Source organism: Rhinoraja longicauda, chromosome 1 (assembly GCF_053455715.1).
Source record: "Rhinoraja longicauda isolate Sanriku21f chromosome 1, sRhiLon1.1, whole genome shotgun sequence".
Classification (NCBI taxonomy): domain Eukaryota; kingdom Metazoa; phylum Chordata; class Chondrichthyes; order Rajiformes; family Arhynchobatidae; genus Rhinoraja; species Rhinoraja longicauda.
Genome location: NC_135953.1, coordinates 140689567 through 140706142, shown reverse-complemented (window position 1 = coordinate 140706142; position 16576 = coordinate 140689567). Strand labels below are relative to the sequence as shown.

The 16576-nt window shown below is 47.6% G+C and overlaps 1 protein-coding gene across 3 annotated transcripts in view; it reads left to right on the top strand.

Moving 5' to 3' along the window:
* g3bp2a (G3BP stress granule assembly factor 2a) overlaps positions 1 to 14461 on the top strand; it is a 42444-nt gene extending 27983 nt beyond the window's left edge. For all 3 annotated transcript variants that reach the window (XM_078407611.1, XM_078407602.1, XM_078407593.1), the window contains 4 exons: positions 17 to 119; positions 5963 to 6091; positions 8788 to 8906; positions 11423 to 14461. In XM_078407611.1, coding sequence (XP_078263737.1) covers positions 17 to 119; positions 5963 to 6091; positions 8788 to 8906; positions 11423 to 11701 — 630 coding nt within the window. In that variant the 3' untranslated portion in view covers positions 11702 to 14461. The remainder of the gene's footprint in view (positions 1 to 16; positions 120 to 5962; positions 6092 to 8787; positions 8907 to 11422) is intronic.
* Positions 14462 to 16576: the final 2115 nt, after the last annotated feature.

The window sequence follows — 16576 nt, the reverse complement described above, 5'->3', positions numbered from 1 at the left end:
TCAAACATAATTGCAGCCAAGAGCTGAAGGGAGAAGCGAGACCCAGTCTCAGCCCCCTCGGCCCAGGGACCAGCGTCCTCGAGAGCGGATCGGCTTTGTCCCACGTGGGCCCAGAACAGGTGAGCCTTCCTTCGTGACATCACAGCGAGCGAAGTGGAAGAGGGCGCAGAGAGAGAGGGTGGTATCAGAACCGAGAGCTTCTGCCCGTAACCTGGCAGGATCTGTACACTCTGGGCGGCTTGATTATAATCGCGTATAGTCTCCGCTGACTACGTAAAGCGCGCAACGAAAAAAGCTTTTCGCTGTACCTCGGTTCATGCGGCCATAAACGAAACTGCTGAGATCAGTGCACAAGCAACACAAAAGCAGTGCCAGTTTGTTGGTTCGGGTGTGGGTTATAGTGGCTTTCATTTCAGTTTAACCTATGATGCCCACCTCGCTGGTCTGCCGGCTCTTGTGAACGCGAGTTTCTTCTGCCGCTGAAGATGAAGTGCTTGTGATTTTGGTGCTCAGTTGAAGCCAGACCACAGCGGTAGAGTTGCGGCCTCTTAGCGCCGGAGACCCGGGTTAGATCCTGACTATGGGCGCTGTCTACAAGGAGTTTGTATATTCATTCTCCCTGTGACCATGTGAGTTTTCTCTGGGTGATCCGGTTTTCTCCCACATTTCAACGGTGTACAGGTTTGTAGGTTCATTGGGGAAAAGATTTAATGGGAATCTGAGGGGTAACCTTTTTGCACAAAGGGTGGTAGGTGTAAGGAAAAAGCTGCCAGAGGAGGTAGTTGACACAGGGACTATCCAAACGTTTAAGAAACAGTTAGACAGGTACATAGATAAGACAGGTTTGGATGGATATGGACAAAAAGTGGGGAGATGGAACTAGAGTTATAGGAAGGATGTCGACAAAATGGAGAGGGTACAGAGGAGATTTACTAGAATGTTGCCTGGGTTTCAGCACTTAAGCTACAGAGAGAGGTTGAACAGGTTGGGTCTTTATTCTTTGGAGCGTAGAAGGTTGAGGGGGGACTTGATAGAGGTTTTTAAAATTTTGAGAGGGACGGACAGAGTTGACGTGGGTAGGCTTTTCCCTTTGAGAGTGGGGAAGATTTCAACAAGGGGACATAGCTTCAGAATTGAGGGACAAATGTTTAGGGGTAACATGAGGGGTAACTTCTTTACTCAGAGGGTGGTGGCTGTATGGAATGGGCTTCCGGTGGAAGTGGTGGAGGCAGGCTCGATTTTATTATTTAAGAGTAAATTGGATAGGTATATGGATAAGAGGGGATTAGAGGGTTATGGTCTGAGTGCAGGTAGATGAGACTAGGTCAGAGAGAGTGGTCGGCGTGGACTGGAAGGGCCGAACGGGCCTGTTTCCGTGCTGTAGTTGTTATATGGTTATATGGTTAGAGCAGCTGGAACATGTTGGCAAGTTGGTCCGAAGGGACTGTTTCCATGATGTATGACTCTAAGTGGCTTAAACACCACAATTGTATCTGCCTCCACCACCACCCTGAGCAGCACGTTAAAAGCACCCACCATTCTGTTTAAATAAAACCCCGCACATCTCCTTTTAACCGCCCCCCCATCATAAAGCCATGGCCTCCAGTTTTTGATATTTTCACCCTGGTAAAAGTGTCCTTTCATTTGAGGTCCTCCAATTTGTTAAAACATTTTGAGTTCTGCATTGCCATGCCCCCCCCTCTGATCTTGTCATAGAGTGATACAGTGTGGAAACAGGACCTTCGGCCCAACTTGCCCACACCGGCCAACATGTACTAGCCACACTAGTCCCGCTTGCCTGTGCTTAACCCTCCAAACCTGTCCTATCCATGTACCTGTCTAACTGTTTCTTAAACGTTGGGATAGTCCCAGCCTCAACTGCCTCCTCTGGCAGCTTGTTCCATACACCCACCACCCTCTGTATGAAAAGTTACCCTTCAGATTCCTATTAAATCCCTTGTGTTTGAAAATTATTATTAGGACTGACACTTTAACTTGAATTTGTAATACACACACATATTATGCTCTGCGGGGATACCGGAGGTGTACCAAGAGTGTTCAACATGTTTTATTTAAACAGAGTGGTGCGTGCTTTCACCGTGCTGCTCAGGGTGGTGGTGGAGGCCAATACAATAATGGTGTTTGAGCCACTTAGAGTTATTAGAGTCATACAATGTGGACAGATCCACTACTGATATTCACCGACACTCATGCTCCCAGAACTCTTCGGGCTTATCCATTTTGCCGGGCCAGCAGGGATCAGGACCTGGCGGTTGGGAGGGGGGGGGGGGGGGGGAGACACCAGCCCGCAAAGTTGGCCACGAGATTGGCCATGGAAACAGATCTACTGGCCCAGAGTTCCAGAGCTCGGGCCGCAGGGGGCAAAAGCCACCCGCCTTCCGATCGGCGCGGAAGACCCGGCGAGGTTCAGATCGGACGCCTCGCCCGGATTTTTGTCCGGATTAAAGGAGGGGCAAGATTTCAGTTGCTGGGAAAATAAAATCGGACCTGTACTTTCAGAACATCATCAGTATCGGGGAAATACTGAGCTGGACATCGTAGCCTGAACTCTCAAAGCTGGAGCAAAACTGTAGCAAGTTAGTGGTAGATGCCTGTGAAAGGGGAGCATGTGGCTAGCCAATCATGGTTTTACCATCCTGATATAGGCAGAGGGACAAGTGCAATGAAAACCTTGGATGCAGCTGTTTCCCTGGTACCCTGGCGAGGTGAAGGTGAGAATTGAGAGGGGAGTGGGAACACAAGGCAGAGCATTGCCGAGACACCAGGAACTGCAGTTGACTGGTTTACAAAAACCCTAGAGACTGAACAAGGGTCCCGACCTGAAACAATCTGAAGAAGGGTCACAAACCAAGACATCCCCTATCCCTTTTCTCCAGAGATGCTGCCTGACCCGCTGAGTTACTCCAGCACTCTGTGTCCATGTTGTCCAGAGATGCTGCCTGTCCCACTGAGTTACTCCAGCATTTTGTGTCTATCTTTGGTATAAATCAGCATCTGCAGTTCTTTATTTCCACAAGATGGCAAAGAGGTACATGGAGGGCGGTCACGGTGGCGCAGCGGTGGAGTTGCTGCCTTACAGTGAATGCAGCGCCAGAGACCCGGGTTCCATCCTGACTACGGGTGCTGTCTGTACGGAGTTTGTACGTTCTCCCCGTGACCTGCGTGGGTTTTCTCCGAGATCTTCGGTTTCCTCCCACACTCCAAAGACGTGCAGGTTTGTAGGTTAATTGGCTTGGTAAATGTAAAAATTGTCCCTAGTGGGTGTAGGATAGTGTTAATATCCGGGGATCGCTGGGCGGCGCGGACCCGGTGGGCCGAAAGGGCCTGATTCCGCGCTGTATCTCTAAACTAAACTAAAATCTAAAAGGTCACGACCCAGGACATCCCCTAACCCTTTTCTCCAGAGATGCTGCCTGACCCGCTGAGTTACTCCAGCGCTCTGTGTCCATGTTCTCCAGAGATGCTGCCTGACCCGCTGAGTTACTCCAGCACTTTGTGTCTATCTTTGGGATAAACCAGTATCTGCAGTTCTTTGTTTCTACAAGACGGCAAAGATATCGTCTTCTGTTTCCAGGAAGGTTCGTAGTGGCTGATTTAACACTTGCTGGTGCCCAGTGTGGTGGTAATGAGAGGGGACAGCAAGGTTGCAGTGCTGGAACTGGGCACTCAACGTTGGAGTGACGGAGCCGAGTGGTTGTGTGCAGAGGGTGGGGACGCCCTCCTTACCTGACCTGTCCTCAGCAACAGAACAGCACGCGCCACCTCTTGCACTGCCATTGACGTTTTCCACTTCCATTTTGTGCAGTAATGCCGGTGGAATCTGCAGAGGTAACTACAATCTCAGCTTTTAAAAGACACTTGGACAGATATTTAGAAAAGAAGGATTTAGAGGGATATATGGACCAAATGCAGGCAAATGGGACTAACCCATCGTGTTTGGTATGGACTAGGTGGGCTGAACGGCCTGTTATAGAGTCATAGAGTGACACAGCATGGAAACAGGCCCTTCGGCCCAACTCGCCTACACCAACTAACATGTCCCAGCTACACTAGTCCCACTTGCCTGTGCTTGGTCCATAACCCTCCAAACCTGTACGATCCATGTACCTGTCCAACTGTTTCTTAAACGATGGGATAGTCCCAGCCTCAGCTACCTCCTCTGGCAGCTTGTTCCATACACCCACCACCCTTTGTGTGAAAAAGGTACCTCTCGGATTCCTATTAAATCTTTTCCCCTTCACCTTGAACCTATGTCCTCTGGTCCTCGATTTCCCTGCTCTGGGTAAAAGTCTCTGTGCATCTACCCGATCTATTCCTCTCATGATATAAGATCTCCCCTCATCCACCTACGCTCCTGTGCTGTAAATCTCCATAATCTTTTTCTTATCACTTTCTTGTCAAATTTATGTGCAATTTATGCATATTTCATATATAATTGATCTTTTGTGTGTTGTCGGAGTCTTATCAGCCTGTGAGGCTGCTACATGCATAATTTTCATAGTCCCTATATCCTGCCCTGCACTTGTACACATGGCTGTAAATGTTTGACCTCCAAGTTTGAAGCCGCCTAGGTGCAGAGAATCCTGACTGCCAAAATAATGACTCATTAATAGAGTAGCCTTCAAGTCTTTGCAGCCACTGAGGTGCTTAGCACATAAAACAGTACAGTGCAAGAACAGAACCTTCGGCTCCCACGGTTCGTGCCACCACCACCACAGACCAGTGGCCTAGCGGTAGAGCTACTGCCTCACAGCGCCGGAGACCCGGGTTCCATCCCAACTACGGGTGCTGTCTGTACGGAGTTTGTACGTTCTCCCCGTGACCTGCGCGGGTTTTCTCCGAGATCTTCGGTTTCCTCCCACACTCCAAAGACGTGCAGGTTTGTAGGTTAATTGGCTTAGTATGAATGTAAAATTGTCCCTGGTGGGTATAGGACAGTGTTAACGTGCGGGGGTCGCTGGTCGGCGCGGACCCGGTGGGCCGAAGGGCCTGTTTCCGCGCTGTATCTCTAAAACTAAAAACTAAATTAAAACCGCCACACCCGGCGGCACGTTCCAGGCACACTACAATGTGTGTGTGTGTGCGTGTATAAAAAACAAAGCTTGTCCCAAACGTCTCCTTTAAACTTTGTCTCTCTCACCTTCCAATTATACCCTCTTTGCTATTGCTCCTGAAGTCCATAATGGTAAGGGCATGCAAATATGGGAGTGTGCACTGTAGGAAGGCACGGGTAGATGCAAGAGTATTTTAGCCATTGCATTATTTCTATATTTTAAAATAATTTGCCCCTCTAGACTAGAGAGACTGTGTGGACAGCCCCCTGAGTCTGCCCCCAAACCCCCCCAATACAATAGCTCTATCCCACGCACCAGGGACAATTTATAGAAGCCAATTAACCTAGTTTGTTGGAGTGTGGGAGGAAACCAGAGCACCTGGAGAAAACCCACACGGTCACAGGGAGAAAGTGCTGCCGGGTGTGGCGGTTTTAGTTTAGTTTTTAGTTTTAGAGATACAGCGCGGAAACAGGCCCTTCGGCCCACCGAGTCCGCGCCCACCAGCGATCCCCGCACATTAACACTATCCTACACCCACCAGGGACAATTTTACATTCACACTAAGCCAATTAACCTACATCCTGTACGACTTTGGAGTGTGGGAGGAAACCGAAGATCTCGGAGTAAAACCCGCACAGGTCACGGGGAGAACGTACAAACTCCGTATAGACAGCGCCCTTAGTCGGGATGGAACCCGAGTCTCCGGCGCTGTAAGGCAGTAGCTCTACCACTAGCACTCTAATCAGGATCAAACCTGGGTCTCTGGCGCTGCGAGGCCGCAACTCTACCGCTGCGCCACCGTGCTGCCACTGCTCTGTAACTCTACTGCTTGTTGGAGGCTGAAACCAGCCCTGCAATTGCATTGAGAGATGGCCTTTATGTTGCAGTTCGGGGAGATGTGGATGGCGGCGAGGTGGAGAACAGGCGGATCATCCGATACCCAGACAGCCACCAGCTCTTTGTCGGCAACCTGCCTCACGACATCGATGAAAATGAACTGAAGGATTTCTTCATGAGTGAGTAACCGAGAGTGATTATCAAGATCCCAAAGGGGAACCCTCTGCGTTAACTGGACAGAGATTTAAGCCCAAGGGAGACTAACTGAGTATGGGAGTGAAAAGGTCCTTCTGCAGTTGTACAGGGCCCTGGTGAGACTGCATCTGGAGTATTGTGTGCAGTTTTGGTCTCCTAATTTGAGGAAGGACGTCCTTGCTATTGAGGCAGTGCGGCGTAGGTTCACCAGGTTAATCGCCGGGATGGTGGGACTGATATACGAGGAGAGATTGGAAAGACTGGGCTTGTATTCACTGGAGTTTAGAAGGATGAGAGGGGATCTTATGGAGACGTACAAAATTATAAAAGGACTCAATAAGCTAGATGCAGGAAAAATGTTCCCAATGTTGTGGGAGTCCAGAACCAGGAGCCACAGTCTAAGAATAATGGGGAGGGCATTTAAAACTGAGGTGAGAAAAAGCTTTTTCACCCAGGGAGTTGTGAATTTGTGGAATTCTCTGCCACAGAAGGCAGTGGAGGCCAATTCACCGGATGGATTTAAAAGAGAGTTAGATAGAGCTCTGGGGGCTAGCGGAATCAAGGGATATGGGGAGAAGGCAGGCACGGGTTGCTGATTGTGGATGATCAGCCATGATCACAATGAATGGCAGTGCTGGCTCGAAGGGCCAAATGGCCTCCTACTGTACTTATTTTCTATGATAACTCACTGGCAACCATGATCTTTCATAGTGATACAGCGTGGATACAGGGCCTGTGGCCCAACTTGCCCACGGCTGCCAGCATGTCCCATCCACACTAATATGCTGCAGCCTTCTTTATTTTGATCTATTTTGGTCATCTGCTTGCTTTTGATTTTACTTGTATTGTCGCAATGTAATCGCTGCCCCAGAGTTCCCAAAATTTAGATCTTCATAGGTCACCTAATAAGTTTAAAAAAAATAGAGGCTTGCAAGTGCACGCCACCAGACCTGGGAACAGCTTCTTCCCTTCAGGTTTCTGAACGGCCCTTCCATAAGCTAGGGTACTGTCCCATTCACCTCTACCCCATTGCGGACATTGGACTTTGTCTGTGGAACTGATGCGCTACAATGTTAGATAGATAAAAATAGGTGCAGGAGGAGGCCATTCGGCCCTTCGAGCCAGCACCGCCATTCATTGTGATCATGGCTGAGATCATCCCGTGCTCAACTTCTCCCCATATCCCTTGATTCCACAAGCCCCCAGAGCTTTATCTAACTCTCTTAAATTCATCCAGTGATTTGGCCTCCACAGCCCTCTGTGGCAGAGAATTCCACAAATTCACAACTCTGGGTGAAAAAGTTCCTTCTCACCTCAGTTTTAAATGGCCTCCCCTTTATTCTTAGACTGGACCCTGGTTCTGGACTCCCCCAACATTGGGAACATTTTTCTTGCATCTAGCTTGTCCAGTCCCTTTATAATTTTATACGTCTCTATAAGAACCCCTCTCATCCTTCTAAACTCCAGTGAATACAAGCCTAGTCTTTTCAATCTTTCCTCATATGACAGTCCCACCATTCCAGGGATCAATCTCGTGAACCTTTGCTGCACTGCCTCAATTACAAGGATGTCCTTCCTCAAGCTAGGAGACCAAACCCGTACACAATAGGTTGAGAACTATATTCTGCACTCTATCTTCCCCTTTGCTCCAGCCAGTTGAGTTTGATCTGATTGTACATATGTATAATATCATCTGATCGAATAGCATGTATAACAAAGCTTAAACCTAAAAATGCTGACACTGGTTCTATGACTGCTGTAAACTGGCCAGGCTGCATCACGTTTACAGCAGTCCAAACATCACATAATCCTTTGTGCATCGCGCGCAGGTAAAGCAATTAATATACTTGCTGCGTCGGTGAGCAGTCCAATCCAATTAATTTGCCCATTACCTGCTGGGGCCACATTGCCTGCCCTGGTAATCAAATCATTGTGCGTTGTTTATCAATTACTCAGTGGAAAAAAGGTACTGCAGGTGTTGGTTTACAAAATAGGACACTGCTGGAGTAACTCAGCGGGTCTGCAGAACATGGATAGATAACGTTTCCGGTCACGACCTCTCTTCAACAATTTGAAGGGTCCCAACGGGAAAAGTCACCTGTCCATGTTCTGCAGACATGCTGCCTGACCCTGCTGAGTTACTCCAGCACTCTGTGTCCATGTTCTCCAGAGATGCTGCCTGACCCGCTGAGTTACTCCAGCACTCTGTGTCCATGTTCTCCAGAGATGCTGCCAGACCCGCTGAGTTACTCCAGCACTCTGTGTCCGTGTTCTCCAGAGATGCTGCCTGACCCGTTGAGTTCAGGCTGGCGCAGTGGTGCAGCAGGCAGAGTTGCTGCCCCGCACATCAGAAACCTGGGTTCGATCCTGACGGGTGCTGTCTATACGGAGTTTGCATGTTCTAGCTGTGACCACGTGGGTTTTCTCCGGGTGTTCCGGTTTCCTCCCACATTCCAAAACACCTGCAGGTTTGTAGGTTAATTGGCTTTTGTAAATTGTCCCGAGTGTGTTGGATAGTGCGCGAGTACGGGAATAATCACTGGTCAGTGCGGACTCGGTGGGCAGAAGGGCCTGTTTCCACGCTGTGTCTAAAGTTGGTCCGGTGGATTGTTTGTTCCCAGTGAAGGAGTCTGGTTGCAATGTTTGACATTTTAATCTGTTTGTTGTTTCTCCTGGGTAGGTTTTGGCAATGTGGTGGAGCTTCGTATCAACACAAAGAGCAGTGGAGGCAAGCTGCCAAACTTTGGCTTCGTGGTGTTTGATGATCCTGATCCAGTCCAGAGGATCCTGAGTGCCAAGGTAATGACCACCGGACAGCGTGGCTTCATTCCTGTGAGATCCAAATGTGCTTTGCAGCCACTGCCGTGCTGGTGATGTCCAGTCACCAGTGACAAAGGCGTGGGAAACGTAGAGTGCTTGTCTCCCACTACCAGTGACCCAGACAATTCACCCGCCCCCATAAACTCCACACCCAGCAGTCATGCTGTGGATGGACACAGAGTGCTGGAGTAACTCAGCGGCTCAGGCAGCATCTCTGGAGAACATGGACACAGAGTGCTGGAGTAACTCAGCGGCTCAGGCAGCATCTCTGGAGAACATGGACACAGAGTGCTGGAGTAACTCAGCGGGTCAGGCAGCATCTGTGGAGAACATGGACACAGAGTGCTGGAGTAACTCAGCGGGTCAGGCAGCATCTGTTGAGGGAAGGAATGGGTGACGTTTCAGGTCCAGACCCTTCTTCATGCTGTGGAGCTTAAATTCATCTTAAATAAACTAGAATACAGGTGCTCCTCAACTTACGATGGGCTTACGTTCTGAGAAACCCATCGCAAACTGAAAATATGGTAGGTGTAAATGCATTTAGTGCACCTGATCACGTGGCCAGAAGTGAGCAGCGGCTCCCCACGGGTCACTGCCATTTGCACCATCGCAAAGTTGAAATATCACAAGTCGAAGCATCGGAAGGCGGGGAGCATCTGCAAAGAAACGAGGGCGGCACAGTGGTGCAACGGCAGAGTTGTTGCCTCACCCAGTGTGCCAAAGACCCAGGTTCAATCCCGACTACTGGTGCTGTCTGCTCTCTCCGTCAGTTTTCTCCAGGTGTCTGGTTTCCTCCCACGCTCTAAAGTAGGTTAATTGGCTTTGGTAAATTACAAATTGTCCCTAGCGTGTAGGGTAGTGTAAGGGGTGATTGGTGGTTGGCACGGGCTCGGTGGGCCGAAGGGCTTGTTTCCGCGCTATATCTCTGATGCTGAAATTCAACTGAAATAAATTAGAATAAAGAAAACTAAAGGAGGGCATGAAATTTGCAGACTGTCCTGAAAACCCATCTGGCTTACATTTGGAAAGGTACATGGATAGGAAGGGCTCAGGGGGATATGGGCCACGCTCGGGCAAATGGGACTAGCTTAGATGGGGCACCTTGGTTGGCATGGACCAGTTGGGCTGAAGGACTGGATGTCTCCCGAAATGCTCGATGCGTATGTGATTGAACTGCTGGCAAAGCAAAGGAGACAAATCTTCACCTTGGCAGCAGGACCTGTATCCAGTGAATAAGTAACCAAGACTAGCAACAACGTGATTATAACTTTAGCAAGTTTGCAGATGACACGAAAATGGGAGGTATTGTAGAAAGTGAAGATGGGTGTCAAAAATTGCAGTGCGTGCTGTAGAGCAGAGGGTCGTAGGCTTGCGGGTACATAGTTCCTTGAAAGTGGCATCACAAATAGATAGGGTGGTCAAAAAAAAATTGGGCACATTGGCCTTCATCAGTCAGTCAGTATCGAGTATAGAAGTTGGGAGGTCATGTTGCAGTTTTATACAACATTGGTGAGGCCATATTTAGGGTATTGTGTTCAGTTTTGGTCACCAAAATGTTGCCAGGCTTAAAAGGGTGCTCCGAAGATTTATGAGGATGTTGCCAGATCTCTGGGGCCTGACCTATAGGGGAGAGGTTGAGCAGACTAGGACTTTATTCCTTGGAGCCAAGGAGGAGTGATCCTGTAGAGGTGTACAAAATCATGAGAGGAATAGATCAGATAAATGCAGAGTCTGGTGCCCAGAGTAGAGGAATCGACAATGGGCTTAAGGTTGCGGCACGGTGGCGCAGCGGTAGAGTTGCTGCCTTACAGCGAATGCAGCGCTGGAGACCCGGGTTCCATCCCGACTACGGGCGCCGTCTGTTTGTACGTTCTCCCCGTGACCTGCGTGGGTTTTCTCCGAGATCTTCGGTTTCCTCCCACACTCCATAGACGTACAGGTTTGTAGGTTAATTGGCTGGGCAAATGTAAAAATTCCCCCTAGGGTGTGTAGGATAGTGTTAATGTGCGGGGATCGCTGGGCGGCGCGGACCTGGTGGGCCGAAGGGCCTGTTTCCGCACTGTATCTCTAAATCTAAAAAAGGTGAGAGGGGGAGTAATTTAGTAGGAAGGTGAGGGATAACTTATTTTTACATGAAGGGTGATCTTGTGCTGTACTTGTGCTATGTTCCAAGTCCATATGCCCCTTAAATCTCCCCTCCCACCTTAACCTCTGCCCTTGTGCTTTAGCATGCTTTACCTTGGGCGAAAAAGACTGAGAGTTCACTCTATCCATGCCCCTTATGATCCTTTACACCTGAATCAGGTCACCCCTCAGCCTCTGAGGCTCTAAAGCAAGCAGTGCCAGCCTGTCCAACACCCCTTGTAACTCAAGCTGCCAAGCCCGCGAGTCTGGGCATTGGTGTTTCCCGACAGACTGAAAGCTAACGGGGAATGAGGAGGTGATGTGTGGTGAACTCAGCGTCCCGCCGCTAACCCTGAGCTCTGTGCCCGCAGCCGGTCATGTTCCGCGGAGAGGTCCGCCTAAACGTGGAGGAGAAGAAGACGCGGGCGTTCCGGGAGGGGGAGCGGAGAGGAGGCGGCGGGGACGACCGCAGGGACACCCGTCGCAGCGACCGAGGCTCGGGGCCGCGCGGCATGATCGGCGGAGGGATGATGCGGGACCGTGACTCCCGGGGGCCGCCGCCCAGGGGTGGCATGGCGCTGAAGTCGGGCCCCGGCACCGGCCGGGGGGGCTTGTCCGGTGAAGGCCGCTTTGCTGGGCCACGTCGTTAAGGCTTGGCCGTTCCTGATACCTCGCTGGTGACTCCACCCTCTTCATTTAATTTTTGTTAATTTTGGCTTTGGAATGTGACACGGCCTGTTTTTTTTTTTTTCTCTCATTTCTTTGTGAAAGCAGCCTTCTTTTTACCGGTTGATCATTCTCCCTCTTTTTGGAACAGGATTTAAGCAACAAAAAAAAAAAAGGAAAACCATTGTCTAAAGACTTGGAAAACAGAGTGAATGGCTTCAAATTGATTGGAACCCATTTTAAAGGTCTGAAGATTTGCCCGTTTATATATTTGGAAAAAAAAACCCAACAACCTTGTGGTCTTTGCAACTTGACTGCTTTATTTCATAAATGTGTCAAGTTTATGCCCAGTTTCTGCTGAGGAAAACAAATTGATGCAATTGAAGAAGCTCGCCTTGGTATTTTTCCTTTTAGAAATACTTGGCTCAAGAACTTGTGTTCATGCACTCATCATAATGCACTAATAGTACTCTTAGAACATCATTTTGCCATGCCAACTGCAGGAGAGGACGGGTGGAAGTCCACCACTGTCCCGCCTTGACCAGGAAGGATGTCTAACCAGATGTGGTCTTTGAATCTTATTACCTGCTGTGACTGCTGTTTTTCCCCACATCTGTTTGCCCGTAACAGTCTATGTTTGAAACAGTTTCTGACTTGAGATGGGTTTTTTTTTTTTTTCTTGAACTAAAAATTGATAAAAACAGAAGCAATTGTGAACTCGGATTTACAGCCCTGAGCTTGGCGGCTTATTCTCCAGTTTTTTCTATCTTACCCCCACTGCGATACAGGGATGCCTCGCTTCGTGACACCGGTTCTCTCCTTCCCCCTCGGTCTGTGCAGTTTGTGAATGTGCAGCGGAAAATCATAGCGAACTGTTACTGTTTTTTTTCCCCGTTCTTTCAAAGTGTAAAGAGCATGATGGTGCCTTCTATTGATACGTCACTCCAGACTTGCTGGCAATTCTTGTATGGATTGTACTCTTGCTCAGTGCAAAGCCCGACAGCTGTAATAACTTACGGAATCACTAGTATGTTGATGAAACGCAAAGATGCAACTAAGCAGCAGCATCCTTGCTGTGTGTGGGCGCGGGGGGGAATCAGAAGTATTAAAGAGCAAAGTAAATTGCACAATCTCCTGTTCACCTGTTCCTAGCTGTTTTTATACCATTCCTGCAACCAAGTGGTTGGTTTTGCCTGCGTTTTGTGTTTTACATTGGAAAATTAAGTGTGTAAAATTAAATTCCCATTACTGTTACTTTTATGAAAGATATGCAAAAGAAAAAAGCATGGTTACGGCCACACTTTCCCCGCATAAATGGTTATTTAACGGTGGGCGGGCATCGATGTGATTTCGTATGAAACTCGAGGGAAAGCTACGTTATGCAAAAGCTTAACGATGATTGTTGCAGGTTCTTTCTGAGTGAGAAACGGGTTGGCCGCCGACATCAAGGATACTGCAGCTTCGACCCAAACTCTGCAGCTTTGCGTACTCTTCCTACCGCCCTGTCGCTCGGCCCCGGCCCGCTTGCATGAGGGGGAACGTGAGCGCGCGTGTGTGTGCGCGCGTTAGACACCAGTGCAAGTTAGCTTGGTGCGGGTGGAAACTGCTGCCAACCAGTGGGGGTATGATTTAAGTCACCGCTTCTCGCAACAATGCACATTTATCAGTAGCGCAGTGGTTTTGGAAGCAGAAATTTGTTTACATGCACGGCCTCGAAGCTGTCACTTGTTGACTGTTGAGCAAAACCAGCAGAGAAACGCAGTGAAGTTTACTTGTTTCTCGGTGTTGATTGAAAGGATAATTGTGTCTGTTGGTTTTGATTTTGTTTGGACATTTCTGACGTCTTCCTTGTTTGATGGTAGTCTTGCACTATTTCTCAAATTCTGGGATACATTAACAGTTTTTTTATGTTTTCAATCTTGTTTAAACCCCCCCACCCAAAAGCGATGTCTACATCACATCTATCAGTGTGGCCTGGAAACATTGTACTTGAAGTTTCCATCGGGCAAGGAAGGGTTAAACATCTCCGCAGACCCGCCGATATATTTGAAACCCTGGCCCCGGACGTAGAACTTTCAGTATCATTTGCACAATGTCATTGTCAAAGTAGTTGACCGTAATTCCTGCTGAGCTAATTGCTACACCTCACCGACGTTTACCTTCAATCCCATTCACACCACTTTGGAGAAGGGGGGGGGGGGGGAAGAGAGAGAAGTATTTTTTCCAGAAAGTGTTGGATACAAGTTGACTTAACCTGAGGAAAAGGCAGATGAGCCATGCTTTTTGATCTGGCTTGCTTCACACTGTCAAACAAACATTGGTCAAACAATCCGAATCTGGTAACATCAGAATGTGCTTTCTCGCCGGTGATTTGTTCACTGGATTTTTATTCTGCACTGTTGTCCTGGTTCCCTGTTTCCCAAAGCACTCGATACCCCCAAAGCAAAGTTTTTTTTGTAGACTTTCAGCTAAGGACATGTATTACTGGGTGGCACTAGCTGATTTATCTGTTACATTACAGAGCAATATCATTCCATTATTTTGCCAGTAGGATGGGCTTTTACCACCTTGGCTTGTGTGGGTATTGTGGAGGATAAATAGTTTGCCATCTTCAGAAGCTGATCTGTGTTTGGCCATCTTACGCTGTTAGAACACAGTAGTAACAGGTGTTGCAGGTGGTAAGTCTTCATATTTGATTTTCTTTTTGAATGTGTTGGACTGAGCATACAATAAACTACTGATGTCTGAAGCAGTTAAATTTGTTTTCAGTTTTATAATTCATGTCTCTTGCTTTACGAATTTGCATTTATTTTGCATTTCCACGTTTATTTTGGTGGGGTGGGGGGGTTGTAACAAACTACTTTCCTCCATATCCTGAGCGAACCAGTGATTTCCCTTGTAAAATGACGGCCAAAATATTACCGAGCATAATCTCAAGGAAGGCGAGCAATTGTTTTATTAATGCTGGGGTCCTAACTGAGGTGAGTGCCAAACTAATTTGCTTAAATATTCACATCGTGCTTAAATATTCACGGGGGGGGGGGGGCAGCAGATTCGATAGTGGTGTTTGGATAGGCATATATTGATGGACATGGAGGGATATGGATCTTAACCATTATGATCTCATGATAGGCACATACAGTGCCCTCCATAATGTTTGGGACAACGACCCATCATCTATTTATTTGCCTCTGTACTCCACAATTTGAGATTTGTAATAGAAAAAAATCACATGTGGTTAAAGTGCACATTGTCAGATTTTTAAAAAGGCCATTTTTATACATTTTGGTTTCACCATGTAGAAATTACAGCAGTGCTTATACATAGTCCCCCCATTTCAGGGCACCATAATGTTTGGGACACAGCAATGTCATGTAAATGAAAGTAGTGGTGTTTAGTATTTTGTTGCATATCCTTTGCATGCAATGACTGCTTGAAGTCTGCGATTCATGGACATCACCAGTTGCTGGGTGTCTTCTCTGGTGATGCTCTGCCAGGCCTGTATTGCAGCCATCTTTAGCTTATGCTTGTTTTGGGGGCTAGTCCCCTTCAGTTTTCTCTTCAGCATATAAAAGGCATGTTCAATTGGGTTCAGATCGGGTGATTGACTTGGCCACTCAAGAATTGACCATTTTTTAGCTTTGAAAAACTCCGTTGTTGCTTTAGCAGTATGTTTGGGATCATTATCTTGCTGGAGAATGAACTGCCGGCCAATGAGTTTTGAGGCATTTGTTTCAACTTGAGCAGATCGGATGTGTCTATACACTTCAGAATTCATTATGTTACTACCATCAGCAGTTGTATCATCAATGAAGATAAGTGAGCCAGTACCTTCAGCAGCCATACATGCCCAGGCCATAACACCCCCATTGGCCTTTTCCAATTGAGCATGCTTTGGATCTTGGGCAGTTCCTTCTCTCCTCCATACTTTGCTCTTGCCATCACTCTGATAAGTTAATCTTCGTCTCATCTGTCCACAAGACCTTTTTCCAGAACTGTGGTTGCTCTTTTAAGTACTTCGTGGCAAACTGTAACCTGGCCATCCTATTTTTGCGGCTAACCAGTGGTTTGCATCTTGCAGTTTAGCCTCTGTATTTCTGTTCATGAAGTCTTCTGCGGACAGTGGTCATTGACAAATCCACACATGACTCCTGAAGAGTGTTTCTGATCTGTCGGACAGGTGTTTGGGGATTTATCTTTATTATAGAGAGAATTCTTCTGTCATCAGCTGTGGAGGTCTTCCTTGGCCTACCAGTCCCTTTGTGATTAGTAAGCTCACCAGTGCTCACTTTCTTCTTAATGATGTTCCAAACAGTTGATTTTGGTAAGCCGTAGGTTTGGCTGATGTCTCTAACAGTTTTATTCTTGTTTCTCAGTCTCATAATGGCTTCTTTGACTTTCATTGGCACAACTTTGGTCCTCATGTTGATAAACAGCAATGAAAGTTTCCAAAGACTGGAGGAAAGACTAGGTGCTGAGAGCTCTCTTATACCTGCATTAAGGAGGCAATTAAACACACCTGAGCAATTACAAATGCCTGTGAAGCCATGTGTCCCAAACATGGTGCCCTAAAATGGGGGGAGACTATGTATAAACACAGCTGTAATTTCTTCATGGTGAAACCAAAATGTATAAAAATGGCCTTTAATAAAACCTGACAATGTGCACTTTAACCACACGTGATTTTTTCTATTACAAATCTCAAATTGTGGAGTACAGAGGCAAATAAATAAATGATGGGTGTTTGTCCCAAACATTATGCAGGTACTGTAAATAGATATGGAGGGATATGGAACCTGTGCTAGCAGATAAGAGTAAGCCTTGGCACCAGCATTGGGGTGAAGGCCCTGTTCTTGTGG